This window comes from Natrix helvetica, assembly GCF_964273705.1.
Source record: "Natrix helvetica genome assembly, chromosome: 9".
Taxonomy (NCBI): Eukaryota; Metazoa; Chordata; class Lepidosauria; order Squamata; family Natricidae; genus Natrix; species Natrix helvetica.
In genome coordinates this window covers 6,015,873-6,035,116 of record NC_138560.1, presented here as the reverse complement: position 1 = coordinate 6,035,116, position 19,244 = coordinate 6,015,873, and the positions used below count along the sequence as shown (strand labels likewise).

The window sequence follows — 19,244 nt, the reverse complement described above, 5'->3', positions numbered from 1 at the left end:
TACAAGGAATCGCTCAAAAGTCACAAAGAATCACATCATGGTGGAAGATGGTCAAAAGTCTGAGCTTCCTTTGAAGGACCTGGTAGGGTTTCAATATTTTAAGGCATAAAACCAACTGATCGTAAAGGGCTGAAATGAATTTTCCTTTATTATAGCTCAGTTAGCCAACTCAAGGTTTGGCAAGATATCTTGGGCACTGTCTTGTGTAATGTCCTCTCATCCTATGACTATCATTAAGTGTTGTACCTTATGATTCTTGATGAATGTATCTTGTCTTTTTATGTACACTGAGAGCCTATGCACCAAAGACTAATTCCTTGTGCAACCAATCGCACTTGGCCAATAAAGAATTCTATTCTATTCTATTCCATCCCAATTCCCCAATATTTCATCAGATCACCCACGATACCATCAAACTCTTGCAAGAGCTTGTTGAGTTTAAAAATATATTTTATTTGGAGGTCTTGAGGTGTCTTTCAGAGATTCAAACAGCTCTGAGTAAGTTCAAAGGGCTATCTAACATTTCCCACAAATATCCAGCAGGAAAGGAGGAAAATGAGGGATTTTTACTTTGAGCCGAGTCAAGCATTTGGTCCATTTGAAAGAGAAATTGAGCACTGCTCGCTCATTGGCAGAACAGGCTAACACGGCTTCTGTAAACCCATACAATTTGCACCATATTTGCCATAGTGTGATTGTACAAAAATAGAGCAATATTTAGAAAACCATCCTGGCTTCATACATCGCACCAAACTTCATATGCATCCAGAAACCTGAGTTAAAAACTAACCAAGCCTAACAGCTTAGATTTCTCATGGGAATATCACCATTACACTTTAACCTGGAAGCTGATCCCAGGTTTTAAGCATTACGTTGTGTAAATCTTCAGAAAATTGCTTTGCGGGAGAGACAGACATGCCCCTCTCCACCTTCTTAGTATAGTATCAGAGTGGTATGGCCAAACTTTATTGGTGAAAAGCAGCAGCTTCTGCACACTGGTGGCCGGTTTCCAGAAATCCCATCCTCTGAGACAAAATCCTAAAGTAGATCACCCTGGATGGTTGGTTTGATAACGATAGCAATAGCATTTAGACTTATACTATGTTTCCCTGAAAATAAGACAGGGACTTATTGTCTTTTGATCCCTGAAATAAGCACTTGGCCTTATTTTTGGGGAGGTCTTATTATTTTTAAGGTGCAGGAGACAACGAGCGTGGTCATCTCATGGCTGCTGCTGTGTTGCAGTATTGTCAGGGAGGGCTTATTTTCGTGCATGCACTCAAAAGCTCGATTGAGCTTATTATCCGGGGACGTTTTATTTTCAGGAAAACAGAGGTATACCACTTCAGAGTGCTTTACAGCCCCCTCTAAGCGGTTTACAAAGTCAGTGTATTGCCCCCAACAATCTGGGTCCTCATTTTACCGACCTCAGAAGGACGGAAGGCTGAGTCAACCTTTAGCGTGGTGAGATTCGATCAGCCAAACTACAGGCAGCCAGTGATCAGCAGAAGTAGGCTGCAGTACTGCTCTCTAAGCACTGCGCCACTGTGGCTCTTCTTGATGGCCTTGGATGGCCACTCTACCTTGCACAGGTCCATTCAGTGCAGGCATTTTCCAGGAGAGATTTTGTTTCTGCGTATTCATGACTTAGTAAGGCTGTTCCTCGTTGGTTAAAAAGAGGGTCCAAATTCAAAGTCCCAGCATTTCCTCTGGAGACGTTGTGCTGATCAGTAAGTGAGAAAACGGAATGAGTGGACTCAATCTGTCTGGGTGAAATGCCACTTCCATGGTCTATGTTCTTCCTTCTGAGAAGGCGAATCAAAGAACCTTTAATGGCTGCTCCTTCCAAGAGGGGCATCACAAGAGGACCTTCATCAGCAGGTGTGCAGCGAGAGAGAGGAAGAGACATCCTGTCAGCCGGGACACCTGGCTGGCTGGCCAGCAATTGACAGTATCTGTATCAAACAAGTTCACTTTTCCAGAGTGTAAAGCATTGCAGATGGACTCCGTTGTGCAACCTTTCAGAGTGATGTTGTTTTCTAAATATGACAAACAAGAGAGAAAGTCACACAGAGCCTGTCGGTGATGACCTCAGAAATCCACTCAACCACTTAGCGGCTGCCTAACACAACACACTAATCTTTCAACTTGTTTAACAAAGTCCCAGTATTACATTCAGTAAACACGTGAATATAAACCATATCATAGTGCAGGGGTGTCAAACTTGCATCGTCATGGCAGCATCACCTGATGTATTGTGACTTCCTCCCCCCTCCACCCCTTTGCTAAACTGGGTGTGGATGTGGCCAGCGTGTGACGGATCTGGGCCGCAAATTTGACAGCCCCGTCATAATGTAACATGATGGTTTGGTATAGATAGCAGAATAACAGAGTTGGAAGGTTGGAGGCTTTCTAGTCCAACCTTCTGCTTAAGAAAGAGACCTACATGATTCTGGGCAAATGGTTATCCAATCTCTTCTTAAAACCTCCACCGTTCATGTTGTTCCACTGATTGTTTCACTGATGGGAAAATTCTCCTTACTTCTAGGTTAGATCTCTCTCCAATAAGCTTCCGTGCATTCGTTTTTGTTCTGCCTTCAGGTGCTTTGGAAAATACACCCCCTCTCCTTTCTGTAACCGCCACTTAAATATTGGAATACTGCTATCGTGTCACCCCTAATCTTTCTCTTCATTAGACTACACATATCCAGTTTCCCCCACCCTCCCACCCCCCATTGTATGGGTGAGGATCCCACCTAAGCCACATATACTCACAGAGAAACATAGCCAAGGTTAACAGATTAACAGAGTTGGAAGGGACCTTGTAGGTCATCTAGTCCAACTCCCTGGCCAAGCAGACCCTACACCATTTCTGACAGCTGGCAGGCCTGTCTCTTCTTGAAAGCCTCCAGTGATGAAGCTCCCACAACTTCCAAAGGCAACTTCTGTTCCATTGGTTGGTTGCTCTTACTGTTAGAAAATTTCTCCTTATTTCTAGGCTGACTATCTGTCCAGTCATATTTCTAAAATGATACTCTTGGAGACAGAAGAGCTCTTTTAAAAATATTTTGGGGGAAGGAAGTACAAAGTTAATCCCATGGTATTGTTGGAAAAAAACATAGGCAATCGTTTTGGGTAATTCCTCTCCCCTGGTCCTTCTCTTCACTGGACTAGCCATGCCCAGTTCCTGCAACCGTTCATCATATGTTTTAGCCTCCAGTCCCCCTAATCATCTTGGTTGCTCTTCTCTGCACTCTTTCGGGAGTCTCAACATATTTTTTATAGTGTGGCGACCAACGCAGTCAATCTGTTTTAAGGCAAAGGGTGAATGTATTCATAATATAACCTCAGAATTACCAGAATATTTATGCCCAAGCAAATCCAGGCAGTAATTTTCAGATCCAGTGCACTCGACCGTCTTCACAGGACATAGCTCAAGTTCAGAATAGCAGGCTGGGCAGTATTTCCCGTTGGCTGTCATATTTATTGGTGGCCCTGGAAAAAATATATGAGCCCAATTAATTAAATCAGAACATTTGAGCTCAAAAAAGGAACAGCCCTCTTGTGATCATTGGTTCCCTTCATTTTCTAGGCCTCTACAGATGGCATTTGCCATCCACAGTTGCTCTCAAACCTACTTCTGCATTTTTATACAGACAGTCCTTGACTTACAACTATTCATTTAGCCATTGTTCCCAGCTACAACGGCCCTGAAGAAAAGTGACTTACAACCGGTCTTCATACTTACAACTGATGCAGCATCGCCACGGTCTGACCCACCTCACAGGGTTATTGTGGTGGGAGAAAAAGAAGGCTGGATATGTTCACTGCCTTGACTTACTTACTTACATATGTTTTTTTTAATCAAATAAATAAACATTTCCAGCTTGCCTTCAGAAATCGTGGGTGCTTCATCACTGGAGGTTTTTAAGAAGACACTGAACAGTCACTTGTCTGGAATGGTATGGGGTCTCCTGCTTGAGCAGGGGGCTGGGCTAGAAGACCTCCAGGGTCCCCTCCAGCTTTATCATTCTATTCTATTCTATTCTATTCCCATTCCCATTCCAATTCCAATTCCAATTCCATTCCAATTGTATTCTATTCTATTCCTATTCCTATTCCTATTCCTATTCCTATTCCTATTCCTATTCCTATTCCTATTCCATTCCCATTCCCATTCCCATTCCATTCCAATTGTATTCTATTTTATTCTATTGTATTCCATTCCATTCCATTCTAATTCTAATTCTAATTCTAATTCTAATTCTAATTCCATTTCATTCCATTCTAATTCTAATTCTAATTCTATTCTATTCTATTCTATTCTTTCTCAACACTCTTAATGCAGTCTTCAAAGAATCCTGCAAGCCCTCAGAAAAAGTTAAACATCTAATTTGCAATTCAAGGATTGTATCAAAGATAGGAAACTGTAGTCCTCCAGGTCTGGCATGTCCAATCTCAGCTAGTTTAAGACAGGTGGACTTCAATTTCCCAGATAGGCATGCTGGGGAATTCTGGGAGTTGAAGTCCACAGGTCTTAAAAGTTGCCAAGGTTGTATACCTCTGCTCTCTATCATTCTGAATTACAATACTCAACAGGGCCTCTAGTGGAGAATTGTGGTATTTGAGGTTCTTGGAGGGCATGGCAACTTCCCAAGTCTTTTGAGATGATATCAGTGAAGATTTGGAGTGTCAATCATTTCTGGCATTGTTGGGTGGAAATCACTGGCAGAGGCAAAGAAGAAGAGACCTACATGGAAGAGAATCTTCTCTGCAGTCTTCTCCTGAGCAGCAGAGGGTGCTTTTCCTGAGGAATTCTCCTTGTCCAAAGGTCACCAAAAGAGATGCAGAGGTGCAGTTCTCTGAGAAGTAGCAGCCCTTTCCTATAATCGACATGTTTTTTCCTCCTGCCAAGAGAGAAGATGTTTAAGTCTTTACCCAGCCTAGCATTGCACACAGACAGCTTTTGTGGGACTCCTTTGTGACTCCTAAGGCTCTCAAAGCTGTAGTAGGGTGCTTGCTTAGCCCCAAGAAGCCCCCAGCTCAAAGGCTTGCATCTCCAAGCCTAATACCTTGGAGAGTTACCTCTAGGTGAACTGGCAAAGGAACTCAAGTGGAAGGCAACTTTCCATGTTTGGATCATGCTTCATTAATTCGCAGGCCTAAAGAAGCATGTTTACTACGACTGTTAATATTTGATTTCTAAATCCCACAGTGGTTAAAATTTTCAGCTGGACAGCTGAAGAGATCTGATGAGTGCCGCGCAATGGGGTGAGCTCCAGTTCTTGTCCTAGCTCCTTCCCACTTAGCAGTTCGAAAGCATGCAAATGTCAGCAGATAAGTAGGTACCACTTCAGTGGGAAGGCAGGCAACAGCCTTCCACGCGCTTTTGGCATATAGTCATGCTAGCCACATAACCATGGAAGCAACTTCGGACAACACTGGCTCCCTCGGCTAGGAAATGGAGATGAACCCTGTCCCCTAAGGTTGGACGTGATTGTGGACAAGGGAAATCTGTACCTTTACCCAATGGCTACAGTTCTGATGGGCAACACTCCAATCAATAAAATGTATTTATAGAAAAGCTTTTCTCAATGCAGATAATATAGCAATCTCAACTCAGAGAAAAAAGAGGGTCCCAGCCAAAAGGTTTTCAATGTACTTATTGCACTTTTTGTACTTTTTGCTGCCGGTTTTGCGACCCAGGCCTGAATTTCACTACCGGATCGGCTGAACCGGCCCGAACTGGGAGCAACCAACCTCTGGCCTGCTCGTCTACTGCTGCACCTTTCACTCACCTTTGGAGATTTCTGTCAATTCGATGACGCAGATGTCCTCATCCGATTCACACATCTCTTTCTCACTTAGACAACTATTTCCCGTGCCAAAACATATTTCACACTCCAGGGAGGCACCTGAAAAAGCGAAATGGCCCATCAACTTTCAGAGCAGATATTTCTGCCATGTATCCATGGGGGTTGCTTAAGGACCTGGCGACTACATTCATACCACATGCTAGTCTGGTGATTTGGTGGGTTTCTTCATGTCTGTGTATGTTAGGCTTAGCCCGTTGGATGAACTCAAGCTGCCAAGTTAAACTTTACGGTTACATGGGTGGTGTCAGTTCAGAAAATGAGTTATCTCACGAATCAGCTGAAGCAGAGCTGGGTTTGATCGTGAGAAACTCAAAAACGTAGAAACACTAGAGAAGAAAAACACCATATTTTTCGGAGTATAAGACGCACTGGAGCAGCAATGAGAAAAGCAGGCAAAGCGTGGAAGATCGCTTCCCTCATTAGCCCTTCATTAGGGCTGAAAAAAAGCTTCGGAAAAGCTACATTCAGAGTATAAGACACACCCAAATTTTCAGCCTCTTTTAGGGTGGTCTTATAATAATGCAAAATCCCCATTCCCACCCCACTCCTCGGGGAAGGATACTACAAAATCACCACCCAACTCTGGGACCAGCCAGAGGTGGCATTTGCCAGTTCTCTGAACTACTCAAAATTTCTGCTACCGGTTCTCCAGAACCTGTCGGAACCTGCTGAATTTCACCTCTGCCACTAGGGCAAGACAATTCCTCAGATATTCTGGACCCCAGGGGTGATTTTCTGCCAGTTAGCCCCAGTTCAGGCAAACCAGTGGCAGCAGCGGCAGCAAGACACCCACCCAGACATCATCACGGACACTCTGTGCATGCACAGAAGATTCTGCGCACACACAGAAGCGCCCCACGGTCTCTCCCAACTCTGAACTGGTAGTGAAGATAAGAGGATACCATTACTGGTGATCCTACACTATCAAGAGCTTTGCTGGAGCATACCAACAACACATTAAGGCAACACATCGTCTTGCAGAAGTCTTGTTACCCCTGCCCCTAAAATGAGAGTCAGTACTCACCAACAGATGGAAGTATTGTTGGTTCTGCATCCTTGGATTCTTGGGTATGAAGTTTCAGGACTGAAGCTGACGTGTCAGGAAGATTCTTGTTCCTTGTGCTTTCTTGGGTCTCGACAAAAGCTAATAAACAAGGATTGGCTTTAGTGACATCTTCGACCTTCTGACCTTTTGGGGAGATTTCAAGCCTGGTCAAGTTTTGGCTATCTGCGAGGCATCTAGTCTGCCCTTCCTGGTCATCTCTAACAAAAGTTGGAGATGGAGACAGACATTGTGCTGAGGTTTAAAGTAGCTTGGCTCTCCTCTTTCATTTGCTATCTGGTAACTTCTTGGATGGGATGCTGCCTGGGTAAGCATCCCATGTAAGTCTGGGGAGGTTTTCCCATAACTGGTTTTGCTCCAATTAGGGAGACAATCCCACCTTCCCTTCCCCAGAGTATCTTTTCTTAGGTCCACTAGTCACTATGTTCACTACTAGCAATTTGTATTAGTGAGCATCAGTGGTGGGATTCAAATTATTTTACTACTGGTTCTGTGGGCATGGCTTGGTGGGCATGGCAGGGGAAGGATACTGCAAAATCCCAATTTCCTCCCTATCAGCTGGGACTCGGGAGGCAGAAAATAGATGGGGGCGGGGCCAGCCAGAGGTAGTATTTACCAGTTCTCCGAACTACTCAAAATCTCCGCTACCGGTTCTCCAGAACTGGTCAGAACCTGCTGAATACCACCTATGGTGAGCATAGTGTTTAGTGGACCTAACAACTGTATTGTTTAGCAACAGAAATTTTGGCCTCGATGATGGATGTTAAGTCAAGGAATACCTATCCTGGAATCTTGCAAATCCACCTGGGTTTTTCCTTTCCTCCCGCTTACTCCCCAGAGAGTTGTAGGGTGAGCCTCTCTTCTAATCTTCTCCCATTCCCTGGGGCAAAACTCATGCTACTTCTGTTGTTGTCTGGACAAGTACAGGTATGAGCTATGCGACCTGGGGAACTCTGGAATGTCCCAAATTAGAGCTGGCGTATCTTGGAGAGGCTTTTCATGACATAACTAGAAGGCCTGCCTTCAGAATCTGTCAGACGTTTGCCCAGCTGTTGAGGAACTACCAGATGTTTCTTACCAGGAGAAAGAAGTAGAGAAATGGAAAATAAGCCCAGAAGAACTTTCATGATGAAGAACTTGAGTGATGAAGATGGCGGCGCCTTCCTGGAACTGCTTCTCTATGCCCTAAAGAGTAAACATTCAGAGGAAAAAATATAGACCTTTACGGGTAGCCCTCGACGTACGACCACAGTTGACGCCAACATGTATGCTGCTAAGTGAGAAATTGGTTAAGTGAGTTTTGCCCCATGTTACGACCTTTCCTGCCGCGGTTGTTAAGCCAATTGCTGCAGTGGTAAAATTAGTAAGCCGCTTGTTAAGTGAATCCGGCTTCCCCCCTTGATTTTGCTGGTCAGCAAAAGGTCACAAAAGGGGACCGCACGACCCCGGGACACCAGAGGATGGTAGAGGACAGGAAGGTCTGGAGGAACATTGTCCATGGGGTCGCAAAGGGCTGGAAACAACTTCGCAGCTAACAAGAAACAAACAAATAAATAAATAACTGCTTACTTTGTGGCAACTGCCACCTTTTCAAAATTTTCCATTGTTATATCTCAACCGGTTTTCTGGATAGGAAAGAAATACATGACACCAAATTTCTCCCAGGGCTAGGAGTTGAAAAAAAAGAGATTATTCAAGTTTCTGGGGAGTTGCCATAGGTAGCCATGACCTCCTAGCTTTTGAAGTTTTAAATCTGATTCATTTTTATTTGGAAGTGTTAATTTGTTTTTCCACTTTGCTTTTAAGCTACAGTTTAGTCCTGTACAGGACTAAACTTATAACCGTATTCAAAATTACAACAGCACTTATGACTGTTTTTCACGCTTAACAACCGTTGCAGCTTCCCCGTGGTCACGTGATCGAAATTCGGCCACTTGGCAACTGACTCCTATTTATGATGGTTGCAGTGATCCCCTTTTGCGACCTTCTGACAAGCAAAGTCAACTGGGAAGCAGGATTTGCTTAATAACCCTGTTACTAACGTAACAACTTTAGCGGTTCTCTTAACAACTGGGGCAAGAAAGGTTGTAAAATGGGGCAAAATTCACTGAGCAAATATTTGTAGATGAAATCATGAATCCTGCAGAGAAGAGAATTTCCATGAAATTCTCCAGAGGGATAGTAGTCATTTTGTAACTTCAATCAGAATAGAGCTGAAAGGGATCTTGGAGTCTAGTCCAACCTCCTGCCTCGGCAGGAAACCCTATTCCATTTCAGACAAATGGTTGTCCAACATCTTCTTAAAAACTTCCAGTGTTGGGGCAGTCACAACTTCTGGAGGCAAGTTGTTCCACTGATTAATTGTTCTCACTGTCAGGAAGTTTCTCCTTAATTCCAGGTTACTTCTCTCCTTGATTAGTTTCCACTCATTGCTTCTTGTCCTGCCTTCAGGTGTTTTGGAAAATAAATTCCCCACTCCCTCTTCTTTGGGGCAGCCCCTCAAATACTGGAATACTGCTATCATGTCCCTCCTAGTTCTTCTTTTCACTAGACTGGACTTCTTTCAACGCTGCACCTGGGTAGTTTTTGGTATATGAATGTCCTCTCCTTATAGACCATTCTGGTGGACCCCGCTCTCCTGCTAAGAGATGGCACCAGGAGAAAGAAGTTTGCAAAAGTTCCTTGCTTATTTTATTTGTCTTTTTTGGTCCATGGCTCCTAAAAGGGTGGGCAGCAAGAGAAGCTTGAGAAAGGATCGAAATATAATAATAAACAAGAATAGACGAGAGCTGGAAACTCCAAGAATGACCTCAGCTAAAAAAAAAAAAAAAAAGCACCAGAGATCTGCAAGACATTACGATCCTCTCCACCAGAACAAGGAACTCAAAAAGGGAAGAGAAAGGTTTGAGAAATCATGACAATCAGCTTTGGCAACAGCTAGGATTTGAATGTATATGCTAATTTAAAACAAAAAAAAACAGTGGGAAATTCTATTTTCTTGCAACTGGGCCAATTTGAGAGCTTCAGGACCAGGAAGTTCATTGGGAGGGTAAAAACCAGGACGATCCAAAATTCAAAGACAGGAAGTCCTCGACTTACAACCGTTCATTTCATGACCATTCCAAGGGACTATGGCCCTGGGGGAAAAAAAAGTGATCGTTTTTCACACGGCCGTCGCAGCTTTCCCACGCTCATGTGATCGAACTTGGCAAGCGGTTCATATTTAGGTCCCGGGCTCTGGCGATCTGCTTTTGAGACTTTCTGACAAGCCAAGTCAATGTGTGTGTTGTGTGTGTTGTGTGTGTGTGTGTGTGTGTGTGCGGGGGGGAGAATCCAGAGTCACTGAACAACCATGTTACTAACTTAACAACTGTCGTGATTCACTTAACGACCGCGGCAAGAGAAGTTGTAAAACGGAGCAAAATCCGCTTAAAATCTGGCTTCGCGACGTAAACTATGGGCTCCGTCGTGGTCGTAGCTGGAGGACGACGAGCGGTGCATCCTAAACCTGACACCTTCCATCTCCTGATGCCAGAAGTACGTCCCCTCCCCCTCCCCACCCTCCAGATTAACCTGTTCTGAAAACTTTCCAAAGACAAAATACTTTGTTGTTAGAGACCTAAAAGGCCAACAAGATCAGCTGCGGTCACTGATCCTCATTGTCGACGGTTAATGAATCTGGACGATTATGAGAATCCCATAACTGGCAAAGCGACGCTATTCAATTCTATTAATATCACAGAATGATATGGAGGAGGGGGAGGGGGAAATGACACCGTAGCCCAATCAGCAATCCCTGCAAGTCCTTACCGTTTCCCAGCCTTCAAATACATACCCTGCGCCTGCTTTCTCTCTGCTGATCCACCTGCCCCCACGGGCCATTTTACCACCAAAGGCAAAAATCCAGCAAAAACAAAAACAAAATCCCTTTGAAAAACCACAGGATTTCACAAACTGCTCTGCGTTTCACCAAGAGCTGGCTTCTACTCCAGACAGTGTCTTTGCTTTTGCTTTCCTTGTGCCTTTAACAGCAGCTGAAATTCTTGGCAGTCACTGAAGATGGTTTTGTTTTCCCTCCTTCTTTCTTCACATGACTTTTATCAGAGCTAGCAAAGTTTCATCTGTTGCTTTCGTGAGTGACGCCTGCAGATTAAACACACACACACACACACACACACACACACACACAGACCAAAAGGGAGGCCAATCCACAGCTAATGCTTCGCTTTAAAAATAACTCTCGGTTGAAGTCAAGTCGCAAGAGGGGAAATTCCCAAATGGCTAACAGTCAGCACGTTGAACAAGATTGAGGAGAAGCTCGACATCATGGTTTGCACAGCTAACCGAGCTGGGTTATTTGAACCGGGGTTTGTTTTGGGGTTGTGTGTGTGTGGGGGGGGAGAGAATTTGGTTTGTTGCAAATTCTCAAATACAGCTCATCTGCCTGGAATCCACACTGTATATCGGACATTCATACAATTCAACGGGTCCAGAGGTATTTCACGAAGAGAGTCCTCCACTCCTCTGCTCGCAGTAGAATCCCTTATGCCACCAGGCTTTAAATTTTTGGCTTGGACAACCTGGAACCACGTCAACTAAAGCCTGACCTAAGCTTAGCACACAAAATTGTCTGCTACAATGTTCTACCTGTCAATGACCACTTCAGCTTCAACCGCAATAATACACAGGCTCACAATAGATACAAACTCAAAGTAAACCGCTCCAAACTCGATGGCAGAAAATACGACTTCAGCAACAGAGGGGTCAACGCCTGGAATGCTCTACCTGACTCCGTTGTTACGTCCTCAAACCCCCACAGCTTCAACCTTAAACTGTCTACCGTGGACCTCACCCCATTCCTAAGAGGTCTGTAATGGGAGTGGGCATAAGCGTACCAGCGTGCCAGTGATAGGTTTCCTTTTTTTTTTACTACCGTTTTGCTTGTACGAGCGCCCGCGCAAAGCTTCTGTGCATGCACGGAAACGTCCTGGAGAGTGGGCAGAGCCTACGACCACCACTACTACTGGTTTGCCTAATGTGGGTCGAAACGGGAGCAACCCACCTCTGCAGTGTGCCTACTGTCCCTGTCCTACTGTTCCCATTTATTGTACTCATTTCTTTTGTACGTACGTATACCTGCTTATACTGACATGTTTATTATGTTATATTCATAGCTATGCTTGTTTTCTCATACATGCTTGACCACCAAATAAATGAAAATAAAATAAATGCAGGGTAGACAGTTAGGCTACGGTTCAAAGGCGTTGTGGAAAGCCAGAGAAAGGGCTAACTCAAAAGATGGGGAGTCCTATTTGTCTTCAGGTTCTCTACGTAGCCTGTGAGAATGGCCTCGAAAGGGAAACCCTCCCTAGCTCTTTGGAAGGTAAAGGCAGGGGGTAGGAGAGTAGTGCTTTCTAACTTACAGGTCTCTGTTACTGTAACTTTACAAGAAAGGTAGTGTTGCTATTGTGGGTTGTGTTTCCTCTCTGGATTACTTTGCAGGCATGGCCCAGTGGTTAGAAGAACCGATGATGGTTTGCCAAGATTGTAGGCAGACTATGCATTCCGCAGCCAGGAGTTTGATCCTGACCAGCTCAGCCTTCCATCTTTCCAAAGTCGGTAAAATGTGGACCCAGATTGTTGGGGACGATATGCTGACATATGCAAACCTCCCAGAGAGGAGTGCCTGGGGGGGGGGGGCTGACTCTGGGGCCACAGACCACTAATGGGTCGTGGCTCATTCAGAACTGGGCCATGCAAGCTGGAATGGAACATGGAACCATCCCCGCTTCCCCCAACCCCCCATCAGTCCGACAATACAGAAAGTTTGAGGATCACTGTTGTAAAAGGAAGAGAGACTGGCTTCCTAGCTAGCTGTGCAGAATCATTCTCCATCTAGCCGTCTCTACTGGTCTGGCATTGCACTGGGACAGGGTTGTCAAACTCGATTTCATTGAGGGCCGTGTTTGACCTCGGGGGCAGGGCAAGGAGGCATGGCCAGCTCAACATCACTCATGTTGTGGGCACCTCTGGTGGCCCAAGTGCTCTGCCAGCAAAACAAAATGGGTTCCCAAGCTCCGTTTTCAGCTGCAACGGTCTCCTGCAACCTTCCGCCAGCGAAAACGGAGCTCGGGGTGGGGTGGGGTGGGGTGGGGTGGGGGCTGCAGGCAGCCCTGCTGAACTCTGTTTTCACTGGCAGATGCACCGTGGGCCATTCTTTCTCTGTTTCCAGGGTGGCCCCATGGCAGAGGTAGGTACTTGTGGGATCGCATTCTACCACACACTTCCCTGCGACCGATTCGCTCTCACAGGGAGGGGCTCCTCCGGGTGCCGTCCACTAGGCAGTGCCAACGGGCGACACCTAGGAGTAGAGCCTTCTCTGTGATGGGCCCAACCCTCTGGAATGACCTCCCCCCCGATATCAGAACCACCACCGACTTTCTCTCCTTTCGACGAAAACTGAAGACTCACCTGTTCCGTTTAGCCGGCCTGGACCATTCATAACCTCATTATACCTCTTGGCAGATATATTTTTAACTGGGTAATTTTAATTGGGTATTTTTTAGGATTGTTTATATACTGTTTTTTATCTGCTTTACCTGTACAGTGTTGTATTGCCTCCTCTTCTATGTTTCTATGTTTTTATGTTTGTAGTCTATTTTATCTATTTCACTTGACTGTACACCGCCCCGAGTCCCTTTGGGGAGAGGGGGCGGTATGAAAATCGAAATAAAAGGTAAAAGGTAAAGGTAAAGGTTCCTACCAGTTTGGACTGGTTCAGAAAACTAGGTAGTAACTCGGCCGGACACGCCCCCTAACCGGTTCTACCTTTGGGGGGGGGGGGAGTGTCTTGTGCAGAACAATCTTCATTGAACAAATGTAATTTTTTCTCCTAATGTTGTGCACATGCACAGACCTTTTTAAGAGCGCACATCCGGCATGTGTGTGAGTAAAGCAAGCACATGCACAGAAATTTTTTTTGTGCACCAGGCCGGTTAGTAATGCTGGCAGCAACCCACCCCTGCCCCACGGGCCATGTCTAACCACCTTGTGGGCCAGATCTGGCCCTCGGGCCTTGAGTTTGACACCCCTGCTCTGGGACCAAAGATAACCTGGGCTGAAAGAACAAAGCTCAAAGCCTTTATTGTCACTGTACATCATGTATACGACGAAATTGGTTAGGCAGACAATGCCTCTGGATTTCAGAACTGGCCGGGTCAGTTTTTGTGGCCCCGAAACCAGTTAGGAAGTACCTCTCTTTGCAGATGTGTGCCCATCCTCTGACTTCACTCGCTGTTTCCTGAAACTGAGGTTTTGGTTGGTGGTTGTTGTTTTTGCCTTGGGTGGGGAAAGCAGCGTTTCTCAACCGCAGAAACTTTCAAGATGTTGAGAAACCTTGCTCTAAAGACTAATTAAGTTTCTTTTCTTCCGTTCAGTCCTGTTTGGTTCTCGCAGTTCTTGGCAAGGTCTTTCAGAAGTGGATTGCCACTGCCTCCTCCCTGAACCCAAATCAATCACCCAGCCGGCTTTCGTGCCTAGGGCGGGACAAGAATTCACGGTCTCCCAGTTTCTAGCCTGGTGCCTTCATCACTAGACCAAACTGGCTTTTAATTGGGCCTTTCTTACAAAGTTTCACAAAACCTGTTCCAGAAAAAGGATGTTGTTTTTGTATCACCTTTAAAGCCCGATGGATTTTTGCAAAGGTGTTCACCGCAATATGCCTCCCATCTTCAAAGCCGCAGTGGAAAGTCATGTAAAATTGAACACAACAGAGAGAATCTAAGGGCGTCTTGAAGAATAGGTATAATACATTCGGTGGTAAGGTGGCACAAAATTCTGTCTAAAAGGGAAAGACAATTTCCTTTTCTGGAATTGTTTGGATGAAATCTCGTAAGAGATGCCTAATTAAGAATGATAAAGGCCAGCAGTGTTTTCAAGAAGGGAGTGGAAAAAAACAGATTAAAATAAAAGCTCAAAGCTAAAAGGCAGAATTAAACAGCCAAAGTAAAAACAACAACAACATGCCTTTAACTTAAAACACTATGATTGATACGAGATATGATCAATGGTGGGTTTCTACTGTTTCGGCTCGGCTCATCCAAGAAGCTTCCTCAGCTAAAGATAAACCTCCAAGTACTTCAACGACCTTCTAAAAGGATGCAAATGACCAGCTGTCTGCAAGGAATATCAATCCTTCCATTCCCCACTACTATCCAGTCAGAGCTGACGAAGCTTCTTGGATGAGAAGCAAAACGTCTTCAAAAGAAAAAAAAAACAAGAAAGTCCAGCTACCTCCTGAAAAAGAACCTTTGGGATAACCGTGACCAGGAGGACTGAGAATCTTTAATGATTTGCGCTCAAATCACCTCACACTTATTTCTTTTTTTATTTTATAGTTTTACAGCCGAATTTATAGGCTGCTTTAATCTAGGGAGCCTCAGGGCAATTTATATTTCCTTCTGGCAGCAAATGCCGCAACGAAACCAACAGCTAAATGAACATTAGCAAAAACAACAATAAAGAAAAATTACGAAGAGGATCGTGGCCCACCAGGAGTCGCTGTTACTCAGCATCCATGTTCTAACTCACCTAAAATTTCCAATCTGTGATCAGATTAAGCACCTTTTTTGAATCTGTCTCATGCTGTCGTATTTGCTTTTTTTCTCTTCCTTGCTGGAAAGAACAAACGTGGAGGTCAAACGAGAATATGAATGGAGCTAAGGGACCCTGGGAACAAACTCTCTATATGTTTGGAGTCCTGCAACTGGTGTAGAAGAAACTTGATGCATTGAGAGGATCTTTGCAGTTCAGGGGAAGAGATAGAAGTGACAGATTGCAATCTCTGAGCTCAAATGCTACATCCTAATCTAGAGTCTAGATCAAGTGCCTGCTTGATGAGTGAGAAAGGAGAACGAGAACTTGTGATGTCTTTTTAGATGTGGTTGAAACTGAATTCTACCTGAAGGTTCAGGGCTACGCTAACAAGTTAAATCTTCATATCCTTTAAAAAAAAAAAAAAACCCAGCATATAATTTTCACACTAATGCACATACGTTTTTGCACACTTCTTAAGGTGTGAGAATTTTTGCAAGCCTCCATTCCTAATATGAATTTCTGACATTGTCCCCCCACCACCACATTCCCCCAAGAAGTTTGCAAATCTATCTTGGTGTACCATCTCTTTGATGAACTCCTAAGATTGATTGATCCAGTGGCATCAAGTCAGCGTCAACTCTTTGCCAAATGCGTAGATTCCTCCCCCCCAAAAAATTTTTATTTATTTTATTTATTTATTTCGTCAAGCATGAATTAGATAACAGATATAAGTATAAACATGATTGTGTATACATGAAATGAATACGAATACAAGGGAATATTAGGAGAGGGACGGTAGGCATGTTGGTGTGCTTATGCACACCCCCTTTACGGACCTCTTAGGAATGGGGTGAGGTCCACTGTGGACAATTTGAGGTTGAAGCTGTGGGGGCTTGAGGCTGTAACAAAGGAGTCAAGTAGAGCATTTCAGGCATTGACCACTCTGTTGCTGAAGTCGTGTTTTCTGCAATCAAATTTGGAGCAGTTTACCATAGGTTTGTATCTATTGTGAGCTCGTGTGTTGTGGCGGTTGAAGCTGAAGTATTCATTGACAGGTAGGACATTGTAGCAGATAGTTTTATGCACTACGCTTAGGTCGGATCGAAGAAGGCATAGTTCTAAGTTGTCTAAGCCCAAAATTTCAAGTCTGGTGGCGTAAGGTATTCTATTGCGAGCAGAGGAGTGGGGGACTCTTCTCGTGAAATATCTCTGGACTCGTTAGATTGTATTAATGTCTGATATGCAATGCGGGTTCCAGACAGATGAGCTTTATTTGAGAATAGATCTAGAAAATGTTTTGTATGCCCTAGTTTGCAGTTCAATATGACCACTTCAATATTATTTTTCAGGCTAATCCCTCCCAAGTTGGTTCTCGGATCTTGCATCTACAGATCCTGCAGCCTTGATTTATGACCCCAAATGAGCCTCAACTTTCTGTTGTTAAGTGAGACACTAGTTAAGTGCGTTTTGCCCCATTTTACGACGTTTCTCACCGCTGCCATTAAGTTAATTACCGCCATTGTTATGTTAGTCACATGGTGGTTAAGAGAAGCTGGCTTCCCCTTTGACTTTGCTTGTCAGAAGGTCGCAAAAGGGGAGATCACGAGATCACCCCGGGACATTTGATCAGGATCTATTTTGATTGGAGTGCTCAAATTTTGATCACATGATACAGGGGATGGCCACCAGAGATGGGTTCCTTACCTATTTGATCCAGTTCGGTCAAATAGGTAGTAAAAATCTGGCGTACCTTTCCGAACCGGTAATAATGGCAGCCTGGCCACGCCCCCGAACCGGTTCCCTCAGTCGCCAGTCGCCACAGCCATTGCCGGCATGTTTTTTGGCTGGAAAAGGAGGCAGAGAGAACCAGTCCTGTTGCCAAGGTACGCAACAGGAAGGGAAAGAAATTCCAATTTCAGCCTCCTGGTACGGCACGAGGCTTTGGGTGAAGGCGGGAGGGAAGTTAAGCAGCAGGTTGAATGGAGGGTTGGGCAGTGGCATTATTCCCTTTTCCCAGCCTCCAGAAGCATTCTGCAGGCTTCAGCGGGGCTAGGGGGAAGGGGAAAAGGCCCCCATTTTTGCAAAAAACAGGGCGCTTTTCACAAAAACAGGGCCGTTTTTCCCTTCTCCCAGCCCCGCTGAAGCCTGCAGAGTGTTCCTGGGGGCCAGGGAGAACAAAAACATTTTTTCTTACTGGGTAGTTTGCAGGCACTCCCTTAGCTCCAGCAATGCTGGAAGCTCCCCAGTCAAAACTTTTCGCCAGTTTCGGTGGGCATGGCTTGGTGAGAGGGCCATGTGACTGAGTGTGCGTGAGTGACATCAAGTTGGCCATGCCCACTCAGTCACATGTCCCCCATCTAGCCACGCCCACTGAACCGTTAGTAAAAAAAATTGAAGCCCACCCCTTGATGCTGCTATGGTCATGAGCCTGAGGACCAGTTGTAAATCCCTTTTTAAAAATGCGATTGTAACTTTGAATGTTGGCTAAACAAACAATTGACTATTTGTGCACAGTTTCCCAAGCTTTTGCTCCTGTCCCTTTTCTCAGCCAGAGATCTGTAAAAGCTGAATTGCATCGTGGAGCATCCAATAAGGAAGAAATTGGCATGGAGCAGGTTCAGACCTGTGGATGAAACCCCAGATCAATGAAAACCTGTTCTAAATTATCCTCTGGTGTCTCAACGCCTTCAACCGAATCCTGCACGCACCTTACTAAGAAATCTAAGGCCCAGTCCAGGTTTAATTGGTATCAATGTGCAGCCTATTTGACCTCCCCTGTTCATTTAATGTGACCTTGATGCTTTGGGGTGCTTGATCTCTGGATATGTTGACCTTTAACCCATCGTAATTTCAGTTATATTTAACTTTCTATGGTATCTCTATCTGGATGATTGCACATGCTGTTTACAAGCTATTTCTGCACGACACTTCCTCCTATGAAGGCTTATCAGGCATTTTGATATGATGTAGACTTTCCCTACCTTTTGTTCCAGTCTATCAGTCTCCACTGATTTAGCAAGAAAGGCTTGGAAAATACATATGTGACTTTTGTTTTCCTTTTGGATCTTGTCTAATTCTCAGCGGTTACCTGGACAAGTACCAACAAGCAAGGTATTTCAGATATGGCTTGCCGTTGCCTCCTTCCTAGGGCTGAGAGAAAGTGACTGGCCTGAGCTGCCTTTGTGCCTGGACTTGAATTCATGGTTTCCTAGTTTCTAGCCTGATGCCTTAACCACAACACCAACCTTGCTCTCTTAAGGTCTGTAGCAAAGGAGACCAAAACAAAGTTTTGGTCGCCACAATGAAAAAAGACGTGGAGACTCTAGAAAGTGTGCAGAGAAGAGCAACAAAGAGGATTAGGGGACTGGAGGCTAAAACACATGAAGAACGGTTGCAGGAACTGGGAATGACTGGTCTAGTGAAAAGAAGGACCAGAGGAGACATGATAGCAGCCTTCCAATATTTGAGGGGCTTCCACAAAGAAGAGTGGTCAACTCATTCTCCAAAGCACCTGAAGGCAGGACAAGAAGCAACGGATGGGAACTAATCAAGGAGAGAAACAACCTAGAACTAAGAAGAAATTTCCTGACAGTTAAAACAATTAATCAGTGGAACAACTTGCTTCCAGAAGTTGTGAATTCTCCAACACTGGAAGTTTTAAAGAAAATGTTGAGTAACCTTTTATCTGAAGTGGTGTAGGGTTTCCTGCC

General features: G+C 44.7%; 1 protein-coding gene across 1 annotated transcript; it reads right to left on the bottom strand.

Annotated features, from left to right (window-relative positions):
• Positions 1-429: 429 nt before the first annotated feature.
• LOC309396814 (phospholipase A2 inhibitor and Ly6/PLAUR domain-containing protein-like) lies at positions 430-11,075 on the bottom strand. Its single transcript, XM_081962273.1, has 7 exons — positions 10,775-11,075; positions 8,018-8,124; positions 6,901-7,020; positions 5,799-5,915; positions 4,755-4,907; positions 3,358-3,495; positions 430-2,039 (listed from the first exon to the last, which is right to left on the bottom strand). Exons 2-7 carry the CDS (start codon positions 8,064-8,066, stop codon positions 1,858-1,860), a joined length of 759 nt encoding a protein of 252 aa, XP_081818399.1. The 5' UTR covers positions 8,067-8,124; positions 10,775-11,075; the 3' UTR covers positions 430-1,857.
• Between the last annotated feature and the right edge of the window lie 8,169 nt (positions 11,076-19,244).